The 20,666-nt window shown below is 40.4% G+C and overlaps 1 protein-coding gene across 1 annotated transcript in view; it reads left to right on the plus strand.

The window, feature by feature from the left end:
• Positions 1-20,666, plus strand: part of OPRK1 (opioid receptor kappa 1) — a 226,391-nt gene that overhangs the window by 75,191 nt on the left and 130,534 nt on the right. The window contains exon 2 of the mRNA XM_075316347.1: positions 3,988-4,317. Coding sequence (XP_075172462.1) covers positions 4,019-4,317 — 299 coding nt within the window. The 5' untranslated portion in view covers positions 3,988-4,018. The remainder of the gene's footprint in view (positions 1-3,987; positions 4,318-20,666) is intronic.

Raw genomic sequence — 20,666 nt, forward strand, 5'->3', positions numbered from 1 at the left:
TTCAGGATTGGGAGCCTCACCCGAACGTTTTGAACAGATCGAATTCGGGTTCTGAGATAAAGCGAACTTGCATCCAAACTCGGGCTTTACAGTTATGGGATGAAGCAGGGGCAGCTGTAAAATAAAGAATATATTTAATAATAAACATTGTCATTACACTTATCACTAGCGCGCCGCGTCCTGCAGACTCTGTCTCCCAGCTGCTTCTGCCTCCGCGTCCGAACAATGCTGTGCCCGCGAGTAACCACAACTGACTAAAGGACTTTCCATGACGTCATAGTCATGTGACCAGTCTGGTGTGAATGTTGTACAGACATTGGCTTACAGACTGGTTACATGACTATGACGTCATTGAAGGTCCTGTTAACTGAATTTTGACGGTCACTGTGCGAGTGTCACATTGCATCACCCGTCACGGTGCAGAATCTCCCGACAGGAGCGGGTCAGCTGCATGTATTTTCATGCAGCTGAGGCGCTCCTGTCCTGAGAGCGTCAGGCCATACGGGGTGATGCTATGTGAGACGCAAGTGGAATTATACCCTTACTGTTAGCCTGCTTCTTGCTCTGTTCAGAGCGATGAAGCAGAGCTGACATGATTTTCTCTGCTTCTCACTCTTTATAGACGCTGTCTATACAGAGCGATGAAGCAGAGCTGACAATGCTCTACCTGTGGACTACGTCAGGCTAAGGATTTTTTTTTATAATAAAGATGGAGTCTCTAAATGTTTTTTTTTTGTTTTATTTTTAATAAAAAATATTTAAAAAAAAATATTGGTCTTTCGAAAGCATATAGAGATGCACCACTATATTCATTGATGGACAAAAATGATTCCCTAAGATCTGATAAAATCAACTTACTCATCTCCTCCCTCCAACTAGATAACGCTGATGCACAAATCCTTGGAGACATAATAAAACATCACTTTCCAGACATTTCAACTTGTACACCAGACCCCCCAATACTCAAACTCTTTTTAAACACAACGAGAAATGACAAAATAGCTAAAATAAATAAAAATTTAACACAAGGAGAAATTATCCCAAATTTTATAAGCAAATGGGAAACCGAACTGAACATAAAATTTCTTCCAAACGAAATTCAAGCAATAATGAGAAATATTCATTACCTTACATTCTCATTGAGATATCAAGAATTAAATTATAAAATAATCTCAAGGTGGTACAAAACCCCTGTAATATTAAACAAAATAAATAGCACAATATCACCACTATGCTGGAGATGTGAGATGGAGTTGGGCACTTTCACTCACATCTGGTTGAAATGTCCTAAAATTCAAGAATACTGGGAAAATATAAGAGAACACATTAAGAGAGTGGCTAAAATAGATATACATTTAACACCAGAATTCATCCTCTTAAATATAGATCCTATAAACACACTATTAAAAAAAAAATTCCATGCTACCTCAATTACTCAATGCTGCAAAACTCATGATAGCCAGACATTGGAAGAGTGAAGACCTGCCCTCCATGAAATAATGGATTGAGGAGACAACACGAGTAGGCATATACGAAAAAATTAGATTGTCAAAAATTAAAGAAGGGAGAATATCAACGAACTGGAGCGTTTGGCTAAATGCTCTAACATGATGATAGTAGCTTAGCCTTCGTCAATATTGACAAAACAATTCTCTTCATATGTTTCATTTTTTTTATTACTCCTTGCTCTAAAAAGAACGTGATAATCTTAGCAGGACTTAACTCTCTTTACTCTGTTCACCATAACACCCTCTCTCCCCTATATATCATTCATCCATCTTCTCCCCGCATTCTGCCTTATCCTAAACTTAATACTCCTCTTCCCTCCTTTTCTTCTTCTTACTCCCATATCTTCTCAGGCATCAAAGCTTCTCTCTTTTGTACTCTGTTGATATAGAATCATATGTGTTGCAATGTGTATTACACTCCATGTATGTATATTATGTCATGTCCTGTAAGATTTGTTAAGATTCCAATCCCTCTTTTTTTTTGTCCTATACCTTGTTATGACTTAAAAAATTTAAATAAAGAATTTATAAAAAAAAAAAAATGTTTTAAATGTGTTGTGTTTTTTTTTTTAAAAAAGTATGATCATAATGTTTTTTAATAATATGTTTTCTTTTTTACAGCTCCTAGACCCAAACTGCACCCGAACTGTAACACAAGCTTCCTAGGAAAGCTCTTGTTCGGGATCGTCTATACGAACACTATGTGTTCAGTAGGAACACCAAACTTTACAGTTCTGTTTCGCCCATCACTATGTATAACATAGAGTGTTTGTGTTTGGGTAGTACGGAGCGTGTATAGCATGGAGTGTGTATATGTGTATATGTAACATGCAGTGTGTGTGTGTAGTGTAGTGTATATGTGCATAACATGGGGTGTTGGTATGTTACATACAGTATGTGTGTAGCATGGAGTGTGTGTATAGCATGTAATGTTTGTGTTGCATGAATTGTGTGTGTATAACATACAATGTGTATGTGTAGAGAGTATGAGAGTGTAGCATACCATGTGGGCAGGATGGAGTGTGCATGTGTGGTATCACAGAAGCTGTTTTGAAGTCTATGGAAGGAGAGTACCACCATTGGTCCACAATTCTCTCTGATTTCCACATTTGTATTTGGGGAGGAAATTTTCCACCTGTATGTGAAGCAATGGCAACTGCCTTGTAATTGTTTTTGTCTTCCTTTGGCCCAACAATGCAGGATTCTAATTAGTCTTAATGGACCTGTGTCTTTTGTACAAGCTTATAAGCTATATATCCATCCATTAAAAACACTGAGAGATATTTTGCCAGTGCAGGAAATCAGCATTTTGGCAAAATCTGCACTGAAAATTTGCATTAAATTAGAGTATGATGAAAATTACCTATGGGAGAGAATACAATCATATGAAAAAGTTTGGGCACCCCTATTAATGTTAACCTTTTTTCTTTATAACAATTTGGGTTTTTGCAACAGCTATTTCAGTTTCATATATCTAATAACTGATGGACTCAGTAATATTTCTGGATTGAAATGAGGTTTATTGTACTAACAGAAAATGTGCAATCCGCATTTAAACAAAATTTGACCGGTGCAAAAGTATGGGCACCTCAACATAAAAGTGACATTAATATTTTGTAGATTTTCCTTTTGCAAAAATAACAGCCTCTAGTCGCTTCCTGTAGCTTTTAATGAGTTCCTGGATGAAGGTATATTTGACCATTCCTGTTTACAAAACAATTCCAGTTCAGTTAAGTTTGATGGTCGCCAAGCATGGACAGCACGCTTCAAATCATCCCACAGATTTTCAATGATATTCAGGCCTGGGGACTGGGATGGCCATTCCAGAATATTGTAATTGTTCCTCTGCATGAATGCCTGAGTAGATTGTTATAAAGAAAAAAGGTTAACATTAATAGAGGTGCCCAAACTTTTTCATATGACTGTATAAAGCAAAGTTAGTGTTTCTAATATCTCTGAATGTTGATAAATGTAAAGTTATACACGTTCTAAGATAATATATTCAGCAATTTAACAGATCAATAGTGAGGGACAATTTGACAAAGAAAACCATTGTTAGAATGTGAACCAATCTGAGACTTTACAATTGAAAATATGAAAAATTGCATTTGGAAAAAAGATTATTTATAGACATGAGAAAAGGATTGTTAGGCCGTGTGAAGAGGTGCAGACTATGTGCTCGCGGCTTTATAGTGGCACATATACTGTCCTCTGGGACTGTGCACATCTGAGCTGCAGGGATTTCATGTGCCACTATATAGTGAATTTAGTTATATTTTATGTCAAATATCGCATAGGTATACTTTGCTATGGTGACTAGAAAAAAAATGATTACGGTAAATTAATTATTGTCACATTTTATTAGTGATTAATTATACTATCTATAGTATCATGCATTAATTAATATATTAAATCATATGTTTTGTTTTCACCTGCTTAGTAAAATGACCATTGTTCTCTATTTTTTATGTATGTACAGTGTTTTCCAGAACTTCAGTTGCTTAGCACCAATGGAATCTCCAGTACAGATTTTTCGAGAGAAAGAGGTTGACCCCAAAAGAGCTTCAATGGGTACCACATGCTCCCCAGGTTGCGTACCAGTCTGCACTTCCATCTGTTATCCTAACTCCAGTTTGCTGGTGGGATGGGGCGACTATGAGAATGTTAGTGACTATACCATGTCACCAATGCAGGAGAGCAACCACACCACTATTTCGCCTACAATTTCCGTTATTATTACAGCGGTCTACTCCATGGTTTTTGTCGTTGGCTTGGTGGGCAATGCTCTTGTTATGTTTGTAATTATACGGTAAGTCAAATTTTCAATGATCTCAATACAAACAGATCTTTGTGTATTATCATTGTGTGCACAACATGATAATCATTTGGCATGGTAAATAATAGTGATTAACTATCTCTACAAGTTAGTAGTCAGTAGTGATGGGAGTAATATCACTATTATGATAGAATATTGAAATATTTCCAGAGGTGTTCAATGTTATTTTCTAAAATGTTGTGTGGATCAAGCTTATTCATAGCATTTCCCAAAATGCAACACCATTTTACTTTGCTGATTATCGGAGCCCATTGGTGCTACCTTGAAATACTGGAAATGTATGTTTCAATAGAGTATCTCTGAGAATAGCAGTATGCATAGACTTAGGGGTACTTTGCACACTATGACATCGCAAGCCGATTGCTGCGATGCCGAGCGCGATAATCCCCTCCCCCATCGCAGCTGCGATATCTTGTGATAGCTGCCGTAGTGAACATTATCGCTCCGGCAGCTTCACATGCACTTACCTGCCCTACGACATCGCTCAGGCCGGCAAACTGCCTCCTTCCTAAGGGGGCGGGTCGTGCGGCGTCACAGCGACATCACACGGCAGGCGGCCAATAGAAGCAGAGGGGCGGAGATGAGCGGGACGTGAACATCCCGCCCACCTTCTTCCTTCCTCATTGCAGCCTGGACGCAGGTAAGGAGATGTTCCTCGCTCCTGCGGCTTCACACACAGCGATATGTGCTGCTGCAGGAACGAGGAATAACATCGTAACATCGGTCCTTCCGAAATTATGGAAATGACCGACGCTAAACTGATACGATTTTGACGTTTTTGCGCTCATTAATCGTATCAAAAATGATTTACACACTACGATGTCGACAGTGACGCCGGATGTGCATCACTTTCAGTTTGACCCCACCGACATCGCACCTGCGATGTCGTAGTGTGCAAAGTACCCCTTAATTGAAGTTCAAGTATGGCATTCTATAGAATAAATTTCTAAATCAGTTAATATTAGTTTTCATAAACGCTATAAAATATTATATTTTAATAAGATAAGTCACATTTTGGCCATACAAGGCCTCAATTCAGAAAGACCAGCAGTTTTTTCATTGCTCTTTATCAGTGGAGACACTCCTGATTCATCAAGAAGCACAATAAGAAGAATGTTTAACAATTGGACCTTGCCACAAATCTTACTCCAGTCAGAGACAAGAGTAAGATTTCTGGCACCAGGAATTCCACAGCTCATCATGAATTAGACAATCTGTGGTGTCACACCCCCATCCTACCCCAGCTCTGCCCATTTTGGCATAACTGGTTGAACTAATGTGAAAATGGCAAAATGTTTGCACAACTCCATGTTGCACAAATATTTATTGGATTTATAGGAAGGATTTACAACAACAATTGCTTACTCTTTAATAAAAGATCATTCAAAGAACAATGCAATATAATACAGAAGTATTGCAATGTGCTATACTAGCAGGTCATGAGAAATCTAAGGGTACTTTACACATTGCGACATCGCTAGCATCGGCTAGCGATGCCGAGTGCGATAGTACCCGCCCCCGTCGCACATTGGATATGTAGTGATTGCTGCCGTAGCGAACATTATCACTACGGCAGCTTCACACGCACATACCTGCTTGGCGACGTCGCTGTGACTGCCGAACTATCCCTCCTTCAAGGGGGAGGTGTGTTCGGCGTCACCGCGACGTCACTAATTGGCCGGCCAATAGAAGCGGAGGGGCGGAGATGAACGGGGCATAACATCCCGCCCACCTTCTCCCTTCTGCATTGCCGTCGGGACACAGGTAAAGAGATGTTTGTCGCTCCAGCAGGTTTACACACAGCGATGTGTGCTGCCGCAGAAGCGACAAACAACATCGTACCTGCGGTCGACCCGACATTATGAAAATGAATGACGCTACACAGATCACCGATTTTCGACGCTTTTTCGATCGTTTATCGGCGCATCTAGGATTTACAGGTTGCGATGTCGTTACTGGCGCCGGATGTGCGTCATGAACAACGTGACCCCGACGATATTTCGGAAGCGATGTCGCAACGTGTAAAGCCCCCCTTACTTCTGTCCGATGACTAGAGTAAGATTTCCGGCATAACGAATGCCACTACTCTTGATGAAGAAGATGAGCTGTGGCAAAAAGCCCCTACCATGCCTCTGTTTCATGATAAAATGGTGTGACTATGAAAAGTAACAATTCTGTAAAAAAAGTAATAATTCTGGTGAAATTGCGTTGATGAATCGCGACTAAAAGTTTTTACCTTTTAAAAAAGGTGCGTTTAAGCAACTATGAGTTATTCGTCCATTTTCGGATACTTGAAGAGTATTCATAGCAGTTTTTAGTGCTTTTCCTAACTGAACCCTTAAAGAAGCCCTGCCATGAAGTTTTTTTTTTTTAATTAAATCTGTGTATAAATGTATGTAGTGTAGTGTGTTAATATATTCACCTATACTATCCAGCTCACTCTATGCTCTTTACATTGTATGCCTATGAAACCTCATTCTGGTGCTCCATAGACACACTGTACAAGACACTTCTGCGAAATGTAGAGCGCAGCATGACCCAGAGAGCCTGAAGTGCGGTGATGTCACTGAGAATGAGAACTACGCTGCATACCAGAGAAGGCAGCGGTAGGTGAGTATATTAACACAATTGCCACTAAACTACATGTACATATACAATTAATGTATAAAAACTAACATGCTTTACAATGCCCAGTGTCACGGCAACACCATACAAAGCTGTTAGCATTGAGCTCCTTTGACGCTGGGTATATGCACCTTGGCTTCAAAGACGCTTGCTCACTTGTGGTCACGCACATTAGTCCTCTCTGAAGCCAGGACACACACCTGGCTTCTGAGGAGTGTCCATGACAGGAAGTGCGGGCCGCGTCCGATCATGGGCAGTGAGCATCTTTCAAATCACGGTGCATACACCCAGCGTTAAAGGAGGTCAATGCTAATTGGTATCACGGTGCCATAACACTGGGCATTTTAAAGCATGTTAGTATGCCCACAGGGGTATGCGATCATGCTAAGGGGGCCGACTAGCCAGGGAACTAACGCGCCTGCAACTAGTCACAGCCCTCATTAGCATATCATAAATGATCTATAGAAATAGTTTTGTAAAGATCTGTTTAGGTATGCTATTATATGCTGGGACAGTTGAACAGTGATTCTAAATATGCGCCAACAACTGCTCGTGGTACTCGGTGCACTGGGGACCTGACAGGTTTCCTTTACAATGCAACCATATTTATACATGTAATATAACTTTAAAAGACAATATCAAAGCTCAAGTATGTTTATGGATAAAGATTTAAGCACATTGTGGTAAGGAAAGTCTATCCTTATGATATGACCAACTCAAAGTTTAGAACATAGTTCAGTATAAACCCTTTCCTGACTGTGACTTACCATTTTACTGTGACTGTGACTGTTACTCACCTAGACCTTGTACTAACCAATAGGCCAGACCGCATATCAAATATACAAGTTGGGGGTTACTTGGGGAATAGTGATCACAAAATAATAAGTTTTCATGTATTCTTTAGTAAGATGTCTAGTAGAGGGGCTACAAGGACACTAAACTTCAGGAAAGCAAATTTTAAAAGGTTGAGAGATGATCTTAGTGCAATAAACTGGGATGATGTACTAAGTAATAAAAGTACACAAAGCAAATGGGAGACTTTTATGAGCATCCTGAATAGGGCTTGTGCAGAAAATATACCCTATGGGAACAAACATGCTAGAAATAGGAGGAAACCCCTATGGCTAAATAGAGCTGTAAGGGAAGCAATAAAAGAAAAACAGAAAGCCTTAAAAGAATTAAAGAGGGTAGGTAGTGATGAGGCATTATATAATTATAGAAAATTAAATAAAATATGTAAAAAGCAAATTAAGTTAGCTAAGTTTGAGACAGAGAGACTCATTGCGAGAGAAAGTAAAAATAATCCTAAAATATTCTTTAACTACATAAACAGTAAAAAACTGAAAAGCGATAGTGTTGGCCCCCTTAAAAATAGTCTTGGTGAAATGGTGGAAGGGGATGAGGGTAAAGCCAACCTGCTGAATGACTTTTTTTCTACGGTTTTTATACAAGAAAATGCCATGGCAGATGACATGACCAGTGATACCATAAATTCACCCTTGAATATTACCTGCTTAACCCAGCAGGAAATACGCCGCCGCCTCGAAATCACTAAGGTTGACAAATCTCCGGGCCCGGATGGCATACACCCCAGAGTACTACAGGAATTGAGTTCTGTGATAGATAGACCATTATTTTTAATCTTCTCAGATTCCTTAATAACAGGGTCGGTACCGCAGGACTGGCGCATAGCAAATGTGGTGCCAATATTCAAAAAGGGGCCAAAAACTGAGCCGGGAAATTATAGGCCGGTAAGTTTAACCTCTACGGTTGGTAAAATCCTTGAGGGTTTCTTGAGAGATGCTATACTGGAGTATCTCAAGAAAAATAACCTTATGACAGAGTATCAACATGGGTTTATGAGGGATCGATCCTGTCAAACTAATTTGATCAGCTTCTATGAAGAGGTAAGTTCAAGCCTGGACCAGGGAAATGCAGTGGATGTTGTGTATATGGACTTTTCAAAAGCTTTTGATACGGTGCCACACAAAAGGTTGGTACATAAAATGAGAATAATGGGGATAGGGGAAAATATGTGTAACTGGGTTAAAAACTGGCTCAGTGATAGGAAACAAAGGGTGGTTATTAATGGTACGTACTCGGACTGGGTCTCAGTTCATAGTGGGGTACCACAGGGGTCAGTATTGGGCCCGCTTCTTTTCAACATATTTATAAATGACCTTGTTGGGGGCATGCGGAGTAGAATTTCAATATTTGCAGATGATACTAAACTCTGCAGGGTAATCAATACAGAGGAGGATAATTTTATATTACAGGGAGATTTATGTAAATTGGAGGATTGGGCTGAGAAGTGGCAATTGAAGTTTAATGTAGATAAATGTAAGGTCATGCACTTGGGTAGTGGAAATAACATTTATGATTATGTACTTAATTGTAGAACACTGGGTAAAACAGACACAGAAAAAGACTTGGGTGTATGGGTGGATGGTAAACTTCACTTTAGTGGACAGTGTCAGGCAGCTGCTGCCAGGGCTAATAAAATAATGGGATGTATTAAAAGAGGTATAAGTGTTCATGAAAAAAATATAGTTCTAGCTCTGTACAAGTCACTAGTGCGACCGCACTTAGAATACTGTGTACAATTCTGGTCACTGATATATAAGAAGGACATAGCTGAACTGGAGAGGGTGCAGAGAAGAGCGACCAAGATTATTAGAGGAATGGGTGGGCTGCAATACCAAGACAGGTTATTAAACTTGGGGTTATTTAGTTTGGAAAAACGAAGGCTTAGGGGGATCTAATCACAATGTATAAATATATGAGGGGACAGTACAGAGACCTTTCCAAAGATCTTTTTACACCTAGGCCTGCGACTGGAACACGGGGGCATCCGCTACGTCTTGAGGAAAGAAGGTTTAATCATAATCACAGACGAGGATTCTTTACTGTACGAGCAGTGAGACTATGGAACTCTCTGCCGCATGATGTTGTAATGAGTGATTCACTACTAACATTTAAGCAGAGCCTGGATGCCTTTCTTGAAAAATTTAATATTACCAGTTATGTATATTAGATTTTATGACAGGGTATTGATCCAGGGAACTAGTCTGATTGCCGGATGTGGAGTCAGGAAGGAAATTTTTTCCCCATTGGAACTTGTTTGCCACATTGGTTTTTTTTTGCCTTCCTCTGGATCAACATGTTAGGCTACGGGTTGAACTAGATGGACTTAGAGTCTCCCTTCAACCTAAAAAACTATGATACTATGATACTATGATTTTTGCACTTTTGTTTTTTTCTCCCCTGCATTCAAGAGCATAAGTTTGGGGTTTTTTTTTTATCAAAATAGCCATATGTTGGTTTGTTTTTTAAAGGACAAATTGTAATTTTGAATGGAATCTTTAATTTTATTATGTGATGTTCAAGAAGCAAGAAATAAATTCTAAGTGTGGCAAAATTAAGAAACAAAGCGCAACTCCGCCATTGTTCTCGGGGTTTTGTTTTTACACCATGCAGTATATGGTAAAAATTGGCTTGCCAACATGATTCTCCATGTTAGTATAATTACAATGGTACCACCATTTTTATTTAAGTGCTGAAAAAAAATCAGAAATTCATTACATAATATCCCCAAAGTTTGCTTGTGTGGCCATTTTTCCTGGGCTCCTAACATTTTTGGTTAATAGAGATGTGTGAGGGCTTGTTTTTTACACCTTGAGCTTTTTTTTTTATTAATACCATTTTTGGATATACACAGTGTTTTCATTGCACTTATTGATTAGGTTAATTAATTTTATATTTTGATAGATTGGACTGTTATGGACATGAAGACACCATTTATATGTACTAATGAGAAAAAAAGTAGCAATGTTTTAAACTTTTGACTTTCAGGCTCCATATCTCATCATCTACTACAGCTTCAATCATGAGACTACCTTCATTTTATAAACCATCATCTTGGCGAGATTCTTTTCATGTCACTGCATTGTTAGTGTTTTGCTTCTGCTGGTGGAAAAATCTTTTTCTTCCTGTATGCTACAAATTACAACCTGTTCTCACATTCCCTAATAGCCCAATGTGTTATTAGGCATGCTTCAAATCGAGGAGCAGCCATGTTGAAAATTTTCCAATGAAAGAGCAATAGCATCATGCAGCTCATCAATAGCAGTCTCCTGGACAAGTAAATAGACAAATTGCATCATGTGAGTGCCATGACAGTTGGAGGAATAGAAAATTAAATCCATTCATGCATTCAAAAGCCAAGAGGTGGACATCCAGGCAAAAGTATCAGAGTCAACAAGTCGGATAATGACAAGGTCTATCAGTTCTGTTGCGACAAACTTGACAGTATGTTACGTATGTTTCGTAGTTGTGAGATCACAGACATACATGTAAGCACTGTGCAAAACACATTATACAAGTCTAGAATGGTGGCCCAAACAAAGTGAAGAAGCCTTTGTTCAATATTGTCCTAAAAGTGTGGGCTCAAGTTTTAAAAAAAATGTGAAAAGTGGACAGTAGAAAATTAGAAATGGGTGATTTGGAGTGATGTCCATTGGTCATTAGGCTCTGATGGGTGCATATAAGCCTGGAAGAAACAAGGGAAAAAAGGGCTAATGGATCAAGAATTGGAAGGAACTGTTAAGTTCAGTGCAGGAAGCCTGATGACATGGGTTATTTCACAGCCAAAGGTGTTGGATATTTGACCTGGATCGATGGTGGTCTCAATGTTGACCCATATGTAAGTATCCTACAAGACAATTTACTTTGTACACACAAATACTATGGGCATGAAAAAGACAACAAAGTGTTTCAGCAGGACAACAACCCTCAGCATACTTCGAGATTGGCAAAGAAATGGTTCAGTAACAATGAAGTAGAGATGCTGGATTGGCCCCCACAATCTCCAGACCACAACCCAATTGAACACTTTTGGATTGAGTTGAAGAAAAGCTGTATATATACTCAAGCTAGTTGACCCGTATTCACCAACACTGGGAACGTGTAGAAGAGACCTAGGATCAGATTTTTGTTTAGACATGCTTGAATCTGTTGATGAGCATGTCCAGAAGGTTTCAAGCTGTGTTGAAATCCAAAGGTGGCTTTTCAAACCACTAACAAAATAATACAAATTAAAATCTAGATTGTTAGGAGCAAAATAGTAACACTGCAGTGACATGAAAATAATCTGTATAACTAATGATATGCAAAATAAGTGTAGGTCAAACTTATGTATGAGATAGCCAAGATGATTGTCTATAAAATGAAGGTAGTCTCACAGCTAGGCTACATGCGCACGATGCATTTTTTGCTCCGTTTTTGCTGCGTTTTTTGGTGCTGTTTTATTGTCAGAACTTTCTGACATTTGACTTCCCAGCAAAGTCTATGAAATGTCAGATTTGCTATGCACACAGTGCAGTTTATTTGTCAGCGTTTTATTTGTCAAAAGTTTGTGACAAAAAAATGCAGCATGTCCATTTTTCCTGCGTTTTTGTCAACATTTGTCACAAAAACGCATGTTGTGAAAAACGCACCAAAAACGCACCGAAAATGCACCACAACGCACCTACAATTACAAGCATTTTTTGTGACATTTCCAGGCTCTCTCTGACAGCGTGCAGTTTGGCTGCAGTTTTGGCTGCAATTTGTGAACACAAAAAGATGCAGCGTGCGCATGTAGCCCTATAGTGGATGATGAGATATGGAGCCTGAAGGTCAAAAGTTCAAGACATTGCCCTTTTGCTCATCAGAGTATATATATATATATATACATATATACACACACATATATATATATATAAATATATATATACACACACACATATATATATATATATATATATATATATATATACACACACACATATATATATATATATATATATATATATATATATATATACACACACACACTTTTTAAAAAAAATTCTTACTGTCTTACTGTATTTAGTAGTCCCATGGCGGTCTTGAGCCTGGAATTGTCTGTAGTATATATGGCAGTTCCATAGTAAAAAAAAAAAGTACATTTTACTATGAAGTCTAGCTAGTGGTTAGCTTTCATAGACATATCATAATGACAGGCATGAGGGTCTTCGTCAAACCTCAAACCTTCAGCTGTCATGGCAATGCATAGGTGCCCAGCAATGATGATGTGGTAGTGCCTACAGGCAGTTAGAACAGTGTCCCCCCGCCATGTGCTGAAAGTATAAATGCTACTAACAGAGGTTGACAGTATCATTTAACAGGTTAATAGCCACAGGCGAAGCTTCATCCACTCAAAGATTTTAGAGTAGATGACAGCTGAATAATACAGCCATCATTTGCAGGCAAAGATGCAAGCTCAATTCCTGAGTCTGCATCAAAGACATGGAGTTGACATTTCATGTACAATTGAAACCAGAAGGTTACATACACTACAGTATCTAAAAATACGCATCTGCACGTTTTTCTATCTGACATGAAATCAGAATAAACCTTTCCCGTTTTAGGTCAATTAGGAACCAAAATGATTTATATTTTACAAATGCCAGAATAATGAGAGAGAGAATGCTTTAATTAATGTTTGTATTACTTTCTGCAAAGTCAAATGTTTACATACATTTCATTAGTATTTGGTACCATTGACCTTCAACTGTATGACTTGTGTGAAACGTTTTGGATCTCCTTCCACAAGCTTCGCACAATAGTTGGTAGGAATTTGGACCCATTCCTCCTGACAGAACTGGTGTAACTGAGCCATGTCTGTAGGTCGTCTTGTTTGCAATGGCCTTTTCAGCTTTGTCCATACATTTTCAATAGGATTGAGATTAGGACCAATACATTTTAGATAAGTGTCTGACAAACATTTGTTTAGTCTAGAGCTCTTGCCTCCTTTCATACACACACTGCTTAGTTGGCTGAATGTGCATGGGTTTCCAGTCAAGGGAGTGGAGTAGGTTGTGCATTCCCCAGCCCCTCCGCCTGTCTCCAGTCTTTGAATGCCAGGTCACTGGAGATTTCAGAGGAGGCAGTACACTGAAAAAAGCAGTGCATAGGAATCAGATAGGGAGGAGAAGACCTAGTGTAAGGCTATGTGCACACGTTGCGTTCTCTGCAGTGCGGAAAAGAACGCACCCTCTGGCAGACTGGACACTGCGTTTATAAAATAAAATGCATCCACAACGCATGCATTTTGGATGCTTTTTCCATGTTTCCATTTTTAAGGCCATGTGCACCAAATTCTAATTAGGAGAAAACTTTACTTTGTGATTAAAGAAAAAACACAAAGCAGATTTCTTCATCAATGGTATCACTTTAATCAGCATTACAGCATCATTACATCCATGTATTTACTTCACATTACAAAATTGTGCTGACAGGTTCTCGTTAAGGTCTTTATACCTTTTATTTAATCTTTATTAATATCTATTATACTATTTTTCTTTAAATAATAACATCTATCCTCATCTTATCTACCTTCTTTGTTGACTCAGAGTCCATGTATATACACATTCCAGTAATTGTATAAAATGTAGACTGTTCATGAATACTAAGTCATAATAACAGTAATCAGTAGCAATCATGTGAATTTGGTGCTTATAAGTTCCCCTTTGCTCTAATGAACCTATTCCTCTACAGTTTCTATTTAATTTGCATACTGTGATCCACAGTTTGCAAACCGCAGATTAGCAATGTACTGGTACTAGGTAAGATAAGTATTGTTTTTTTCAGAATTTCAGTGGAACATAAGTATTGTGTTTATAAAGTATTGGTTGTATTTTATTATGACAATACATTCTCTGTAATCACACACAGAGACTCAACCTCTGACTAGTCATCCCGATTTAATTACAATCTCATTTGATGCATGGTCTCGAAGCTCCATGGAGACTATTCCCTTACCATCCAATGAATGTTTTATGGATACACAAAATAATAATTTCTGCAGCTGAAATCAATCTCTAGGATCCACTCACTACTTCATATAAATCCATTGAGATATACTGTAAATAAAATGGAAATATCATAACATCTCCAATTGTTTGCAACCGAACTGAAGAGGATGAATTTGATTTGTTATCAAAGTTGGGAAAATACCTAATTTGGTCCAAAGGAATTGTATTTCTTCTGAGCCCTCACCCATGTTTCTGGAAGATGTACAGAAGAGTTTCTCTCAACATCGATAAATTGTATGTGGCCCTGTCATACAATTATTTAAATTAATAGTTCCTCAATTCCTCCTAAGATCATATTTTGTGTGCATGAGTGCTGAAGGGTGCTTTACACGCTGCGACATCGCTAATGATATATCATCGGAGTTACGTCGTTAGTGACACACATCCAGCGTCGTTAGCGACATCGCAGCGTGTGACACCTAGGAGCGACGATCAACAATCGCAAAAACGTCAAAACGTCCGGCCAATAGAAGCGGAGAGGCGGAGATGAGCAGGATGTAACATCCCGCCCACCTCCTTCCTTCCACATTGCCGGTGGACGGCAGGTAAGGAGATGTTCGTCGTTCCTGCGGTGTCACACAAAGCGATGTGTGGTGCCGCAGAAACGATGAACAACATCGTACCTGTGGCAGCAGCGATATTAAGGAAAGGAGCGACATGTCAACGATCCCCGTTTTTGAACGATTTTGCGATCGTTGATCGTCGCTCCTTGGTGTCACACGCTGCGATGTCGCTACCGGCGCAGGATGTGCATCACTAACGACGCGACCCCGACGATATATGGGTATCGATGTAGCAGCGTGTAAAGCACCCTTAAGCCTGTTCTAAGCTCCAGTGGGGGCATGTTCTTTTTTCCCTTGGATCTTGTAAGTGGGTGCATGCATATGATTGGCAGAGCTGGGCACATTATAAGAGGAGAGCTACAAAAAGTGTTTCTAATGAGATTCAATGTTGGGTCATTCCATGGTAACTTACGTTACATTCACAAGCCAAAAAATGAGGTAATAATGGCTACAGACTGTTCTCTGAAGGCAAGCACAAAAATGACTGAATGTATATTGTACATTGAACTATTCTCAATAGATTTCAGCACAGTTTGAAATCTATTGAGAATAGAAATTAAATACAAAATTCAATGTTAATACTTGGTAACTTACGTTACACAAAAAGTAACGTATGTTACAAGGTAATAACATTGTATTTTGTATTTAATTTCTATTGTTGAAAAATTAAACTGTGTTGAAATCTATTGAGAATAGTTCAATGTACAATATACTTTCAGTAATTTTTGTGCCTGCCTTCAAAGAATAGTCTGTAGCCATATATATCATACGATATGTCATCGGGGTCACGTCGTAAGTGATGCACATCCGGCATTGTAAGACATATCGTAGCGTGTGACAGCTACGAGCGACTGTGAATGAGCAAAAATACTCACCTTATCGTTGCTTGTTGACACGTCGCTCATTTTAAAAATCGAATGTCCGGGTGTTCATTGTTCCCGAGGCAGCACACATCTCTCCGTGTGACACCCCGGGAATGATGAACTGCAGCTTACCTGCGTCCCACCGGCAATGCGGAAGGAAGGAGGTGGGCGGGATGATTACGTCCCGCTCATCTCCGCCCCTCCGCTTCTATTGGCCGGCCGCTGTGTGACGTCGCTGTGACGTCGAACGTCCCTCCCCCTTCAGGAAGTGGATGTTCGCCGCCCACAGCGAGGTCGTTTGGAAGGTAAGGACGTGTGACGGGGGGTTAGAACATTGTGCGACACGGGCAACAAACGAGAAATTGTAACGTGTAAAGCAGCCTTTAGTTTTTGGCTTGTGAATTTAATGTAAGTTACCATGGAATAACCCTGTTGCAGCACTGCGCCACCCCCCAACACTGACTGCCACGGATGAGAGCTCAAAGTTATCAAATAATCATACAATGCTGTGTTCAGGCACATGTCAGTATCATTATGGCTCATACTGAACCTGTTTTCAGCTATAGTGGGGTATGTTCTTTTCCTCACCTTGCATGTAGATTCCTGCTTGTCCGTGGCAGACAGATTCCGATGGGCAAAAATATTATATTGGCCCCTCTTTCAGGGACAGTTTTAGATAAAGTGGGCCCTGGCCAAAAAATTAAAGTGGGACATTAGATGCTCCCATATTGCACCACCACACTGAAACAGTTAGGTTACATTTCCATGCACTTACTTCAAACCATTAAATGAGCGCGATCCACAATATTGAAGTCATTCAGCGCTTTTATTCTGGGCCATTTTACAAAGGATGAGGAAGAATGATGGACATAGAACAATCACTAGTAGATCAATCTGTGCCCATACAGTATCATGATATCAGCAGCCCATCTGCAGTTTGCATCGGGCGACGTGCTGCTGAGAACAATGATTTCTGTTCTGCTATAAACAATTCAATTGCCTGATGAATGAGCAGAATTGTGCCTGTTCATGCTGACATGTTTACACCTATGATCTATGACCTATGAACTCTTATCTGTGCATCTTGGATTTATAAATGTAGATGCTATAAACACAGTATGTGACACAAACACTGTATGTTACAGACAAAAATGTATACGCGCAAAACACACACGCATATTCATACACAGTCACACACATACACAGTCAAACATATATATATATATACAGTGCCTACAAGTAGTATTCAACCCCCTGCAGATTTAGCAGGTTTGATAAGATGCAAATAAGCTAGAGCCTGCAAACTTCAAACAAGAGCAGGATTTATTAACAGATGCATAAATCTTACAAACCAACAAGTTATGTTGCTCAGCTAAATTTTAATAAATTTTCAACATAAAAGTGTGGGTCAATTATTATTCAACCCCTGGGTTTAATATTTTGTGGAATAACCCTTGTTTGCAATTACAGCTAATAATCGTCTTTTATAAGACCTGATCAGGCCGGCACAGGTCTCTGGAGTTATCTTGGCCCACTCCTCCATGCAGATCTTCTCCAAGTTATCTAGGTTCTTTGTCTCATGTGGACTTTAATCTTGAGCTCCTTCCACAAGTTTTCAATTGGGTTAAGGTCAGGAGACTGACCAGGCCACTGCAACACCTTGATTTTTTCCCTCTTGAACCAGGCCTTGGTTTTCTTGGCTGTGTGCTTTGGGTCATTGTCTTGTTGGAAGATGAAATGACGACCCATCTTAAGATCCTTGATGGAGGAGCGAAGGTTCTTGGCCAAAATCTCCAGGTAGGCCGTTCTATCCATCTTCCGATGGATGCGGACCAGATGGCCAGGCTCCTTGGCTGAGAAACAGCCCCACAGCATGATGCTGCCACCACCATGCTTGACTGTAGGGATGGTATTCTTGGGGTCGTATGCAGTGCCATCCAGTCTCCAAACGTCACGTGTGTGGTTGACACCAAAGATCTCGATCTTGGTCTCATCAGACCAGAGAACCTTGAACCAGTCTGTCTCAGAGTCCTCCAAGTGATCATGAGCAAACTGTAGACGAGCCTTGACATGATGCTTTGAAAGTAAAGGTACCTTACGGGCTCGTCTGGAACGGAGACCATTGCGGTGGAGTACGTTACTTATGGTATTGACTGAAACCAATGTCCCCACTGCCATGAGATCTTCCTGGAGCTCCTTCCTTGTTGTCCTTGGGTTAGCCTTGACTCTTCGTACAAGCCTGGCCTCGGCACGGGTGGAAACTTTCAAAGGCTGTCCAGGCCGTGGAAGGCTAACAGTAATTCCATAAGCCTTCCACTTCCGGATGATGCTCCCAACAGTGGAGACAGGTAAGCCCAACTCCTTGGAAAGGGTTTTTTACCCCTTGCCAGCCTTGTGACCCTCCACGATCTTGTCTCTGATGGCCTTGGAATGCTCCTTTGTCTTTCCCATGTTGACCAAGTATGAGTGCTGTTCACAAGTTTGGGGAGGGTCTTAATTAGTCAGAAAAGGCTGGAAAAAGAGATAATTAATCCAAACATGTGAAGCTCATTGTTCTTTGTGCCTGAAATACTACTTAATACTTTAGGGGAACCAAACAGAATTCTTGTGGTTTGAGGGGTTGAATAATAAATGACCCTCTGAATAAACTTTTCACAATTTAAAAAAAAAATAAAAAAAGAAATAACATTCTTTTTTGCTGCAGTGCATTTCACACTTCCAGGCTGATCTACAGTCCAAATGTCACAATACCAAGTTAATTCCAAATGTGTAAACCTGCTAAATCTGCAGGGGGTTAAATACTACTTGTAGGCACTGTACTTAAAACCTGAAGTTTACATACACTAGCTAAAAACACACATCTGCATGTTTTTCCCACTATCTGACATGAAATCAGAATAAGCCATTCCAGTTTTAGGTCAATTAGGAACCAAAATTATTTATACTTGTTAAATACCAGAATAATGAGAGAGAGCATGTTTTAAGGTATTTTTATTACTTTCTGCAAAGTCAAAAGTCTACATACATTTCATTAGTGTTTGTTACCATTACCCTTAGGGGCACTTTGCACACTACGACATCGCAAGTGCGATGTCGGTGGGGTCAAATTGAAAGTGACGCACATCCGGCATCGCAGGCGACATCGTAGTGTGTAAAGCCTAGATGATACGATTAACGAGCGTAAAAGCATCGTAATCGTATCATCGGTGTGTGTGAAGTCGCAGGAGCGTGGAACATCTCCTACCGGCGTCACCGCGGCTCCCGTAGAATATGCGGAAGGAAGGAGGTGGGCGGGAAGTTTACATCCCGCTCATCTCCGCCCCTCCGCTCCGATTGGCCGCCTGCCGTGTGACGTCGCAGTGATGCCGCACGATCCGCCCCCTTAATGAGGAGGCGGGTCGCCGGCGAGAGCAACGTCGGATGGCACGTTAGTGCATGTGAAGCTGCCGTAGCGATAACATTCGCTACGGCAGCTATCACAATGATATCGCTGCTGTGACGGGGGCGGGGACTATCGCGTGCGACATCGCAGCATCGGCTTGTGATGTCGCAACGTGCAAAGCCCGCCTTAGGCCCCCTTCACACGTCCATGTCTCCGGTATGTGTTTGGTCCGTTTCCTTCATGTGCCGGAGACATGGGTACACATAGACCCATTAAAATCAATGGGTCTGCACACATGTGCATGTTTTACCATGGCCTGTGTGTATGTGTGGAGCATACGTGTGCCCACTTTTCTATGGAATAACGGGTGTCACACGGACCGCACGGATGTGATCCGTGTGACATGCACTGGAGAAAACACACGTGTCTGTGAAAAAAAAAGAATTTCTATACTCACCTTCTCCAGCTCTGTCATCTCTGCCGCTGCTGTCACTTGTCCGACCCCTGCTCATTATGCTCATTGCATATTCACTCCACTGCGGGCCGGAAGCAGCAGCAGGGAGTCGGCAGTGCTGGAGACCGAAGATCAGCACCATGGACAGCAAAGCCAGTGACAGGTAAGCAGAAAGTTCCCGTTCTCTGTGTGTTATCATGGATAACACACAGAGAACACACGTGTGCCATAAACACGGCACACGGAGGGCTACACGCACCTTTGACACATCTGTGAAAAACGTGCGTGATTTTCACGGACGTGTGAAGGGGACCTTAAACTGTATGACTTCTGTCAAACATTTTGGACATCATTCCACAAGCTTCTCACAATAATTGGTAGGAATTAGGGCCCATTGCCTCCTGACAGAACTGGAGTCATGTTTGTTGGTCGCTTTGCTCGCACCGACCTTTTCCGTTTTGCCCATAAATTTTCAATAGGATTTAGATCAGGGTTCTTTGATGGCCACTCTAAAGCATTGACTTTGTTATCCATAAGCCA

Source organism: Anomaloglossus baeobatrachus, chromosome 6 (assembly GCF_048569485.1).
Source record: "Anomaloglossus baeobatrachus isolate aAnoBae1 chromosome 6, aAnoBae1.hap1, whole genome shotgun sequence".
Taxonomy (NCBI): domain Eukaryota; kingdom Metazoa; phylum Chordata; class Amphibia; order Anura; family Aromobatidae; genus Anomaloglossus; species Anomaloglossus baeobatrachus.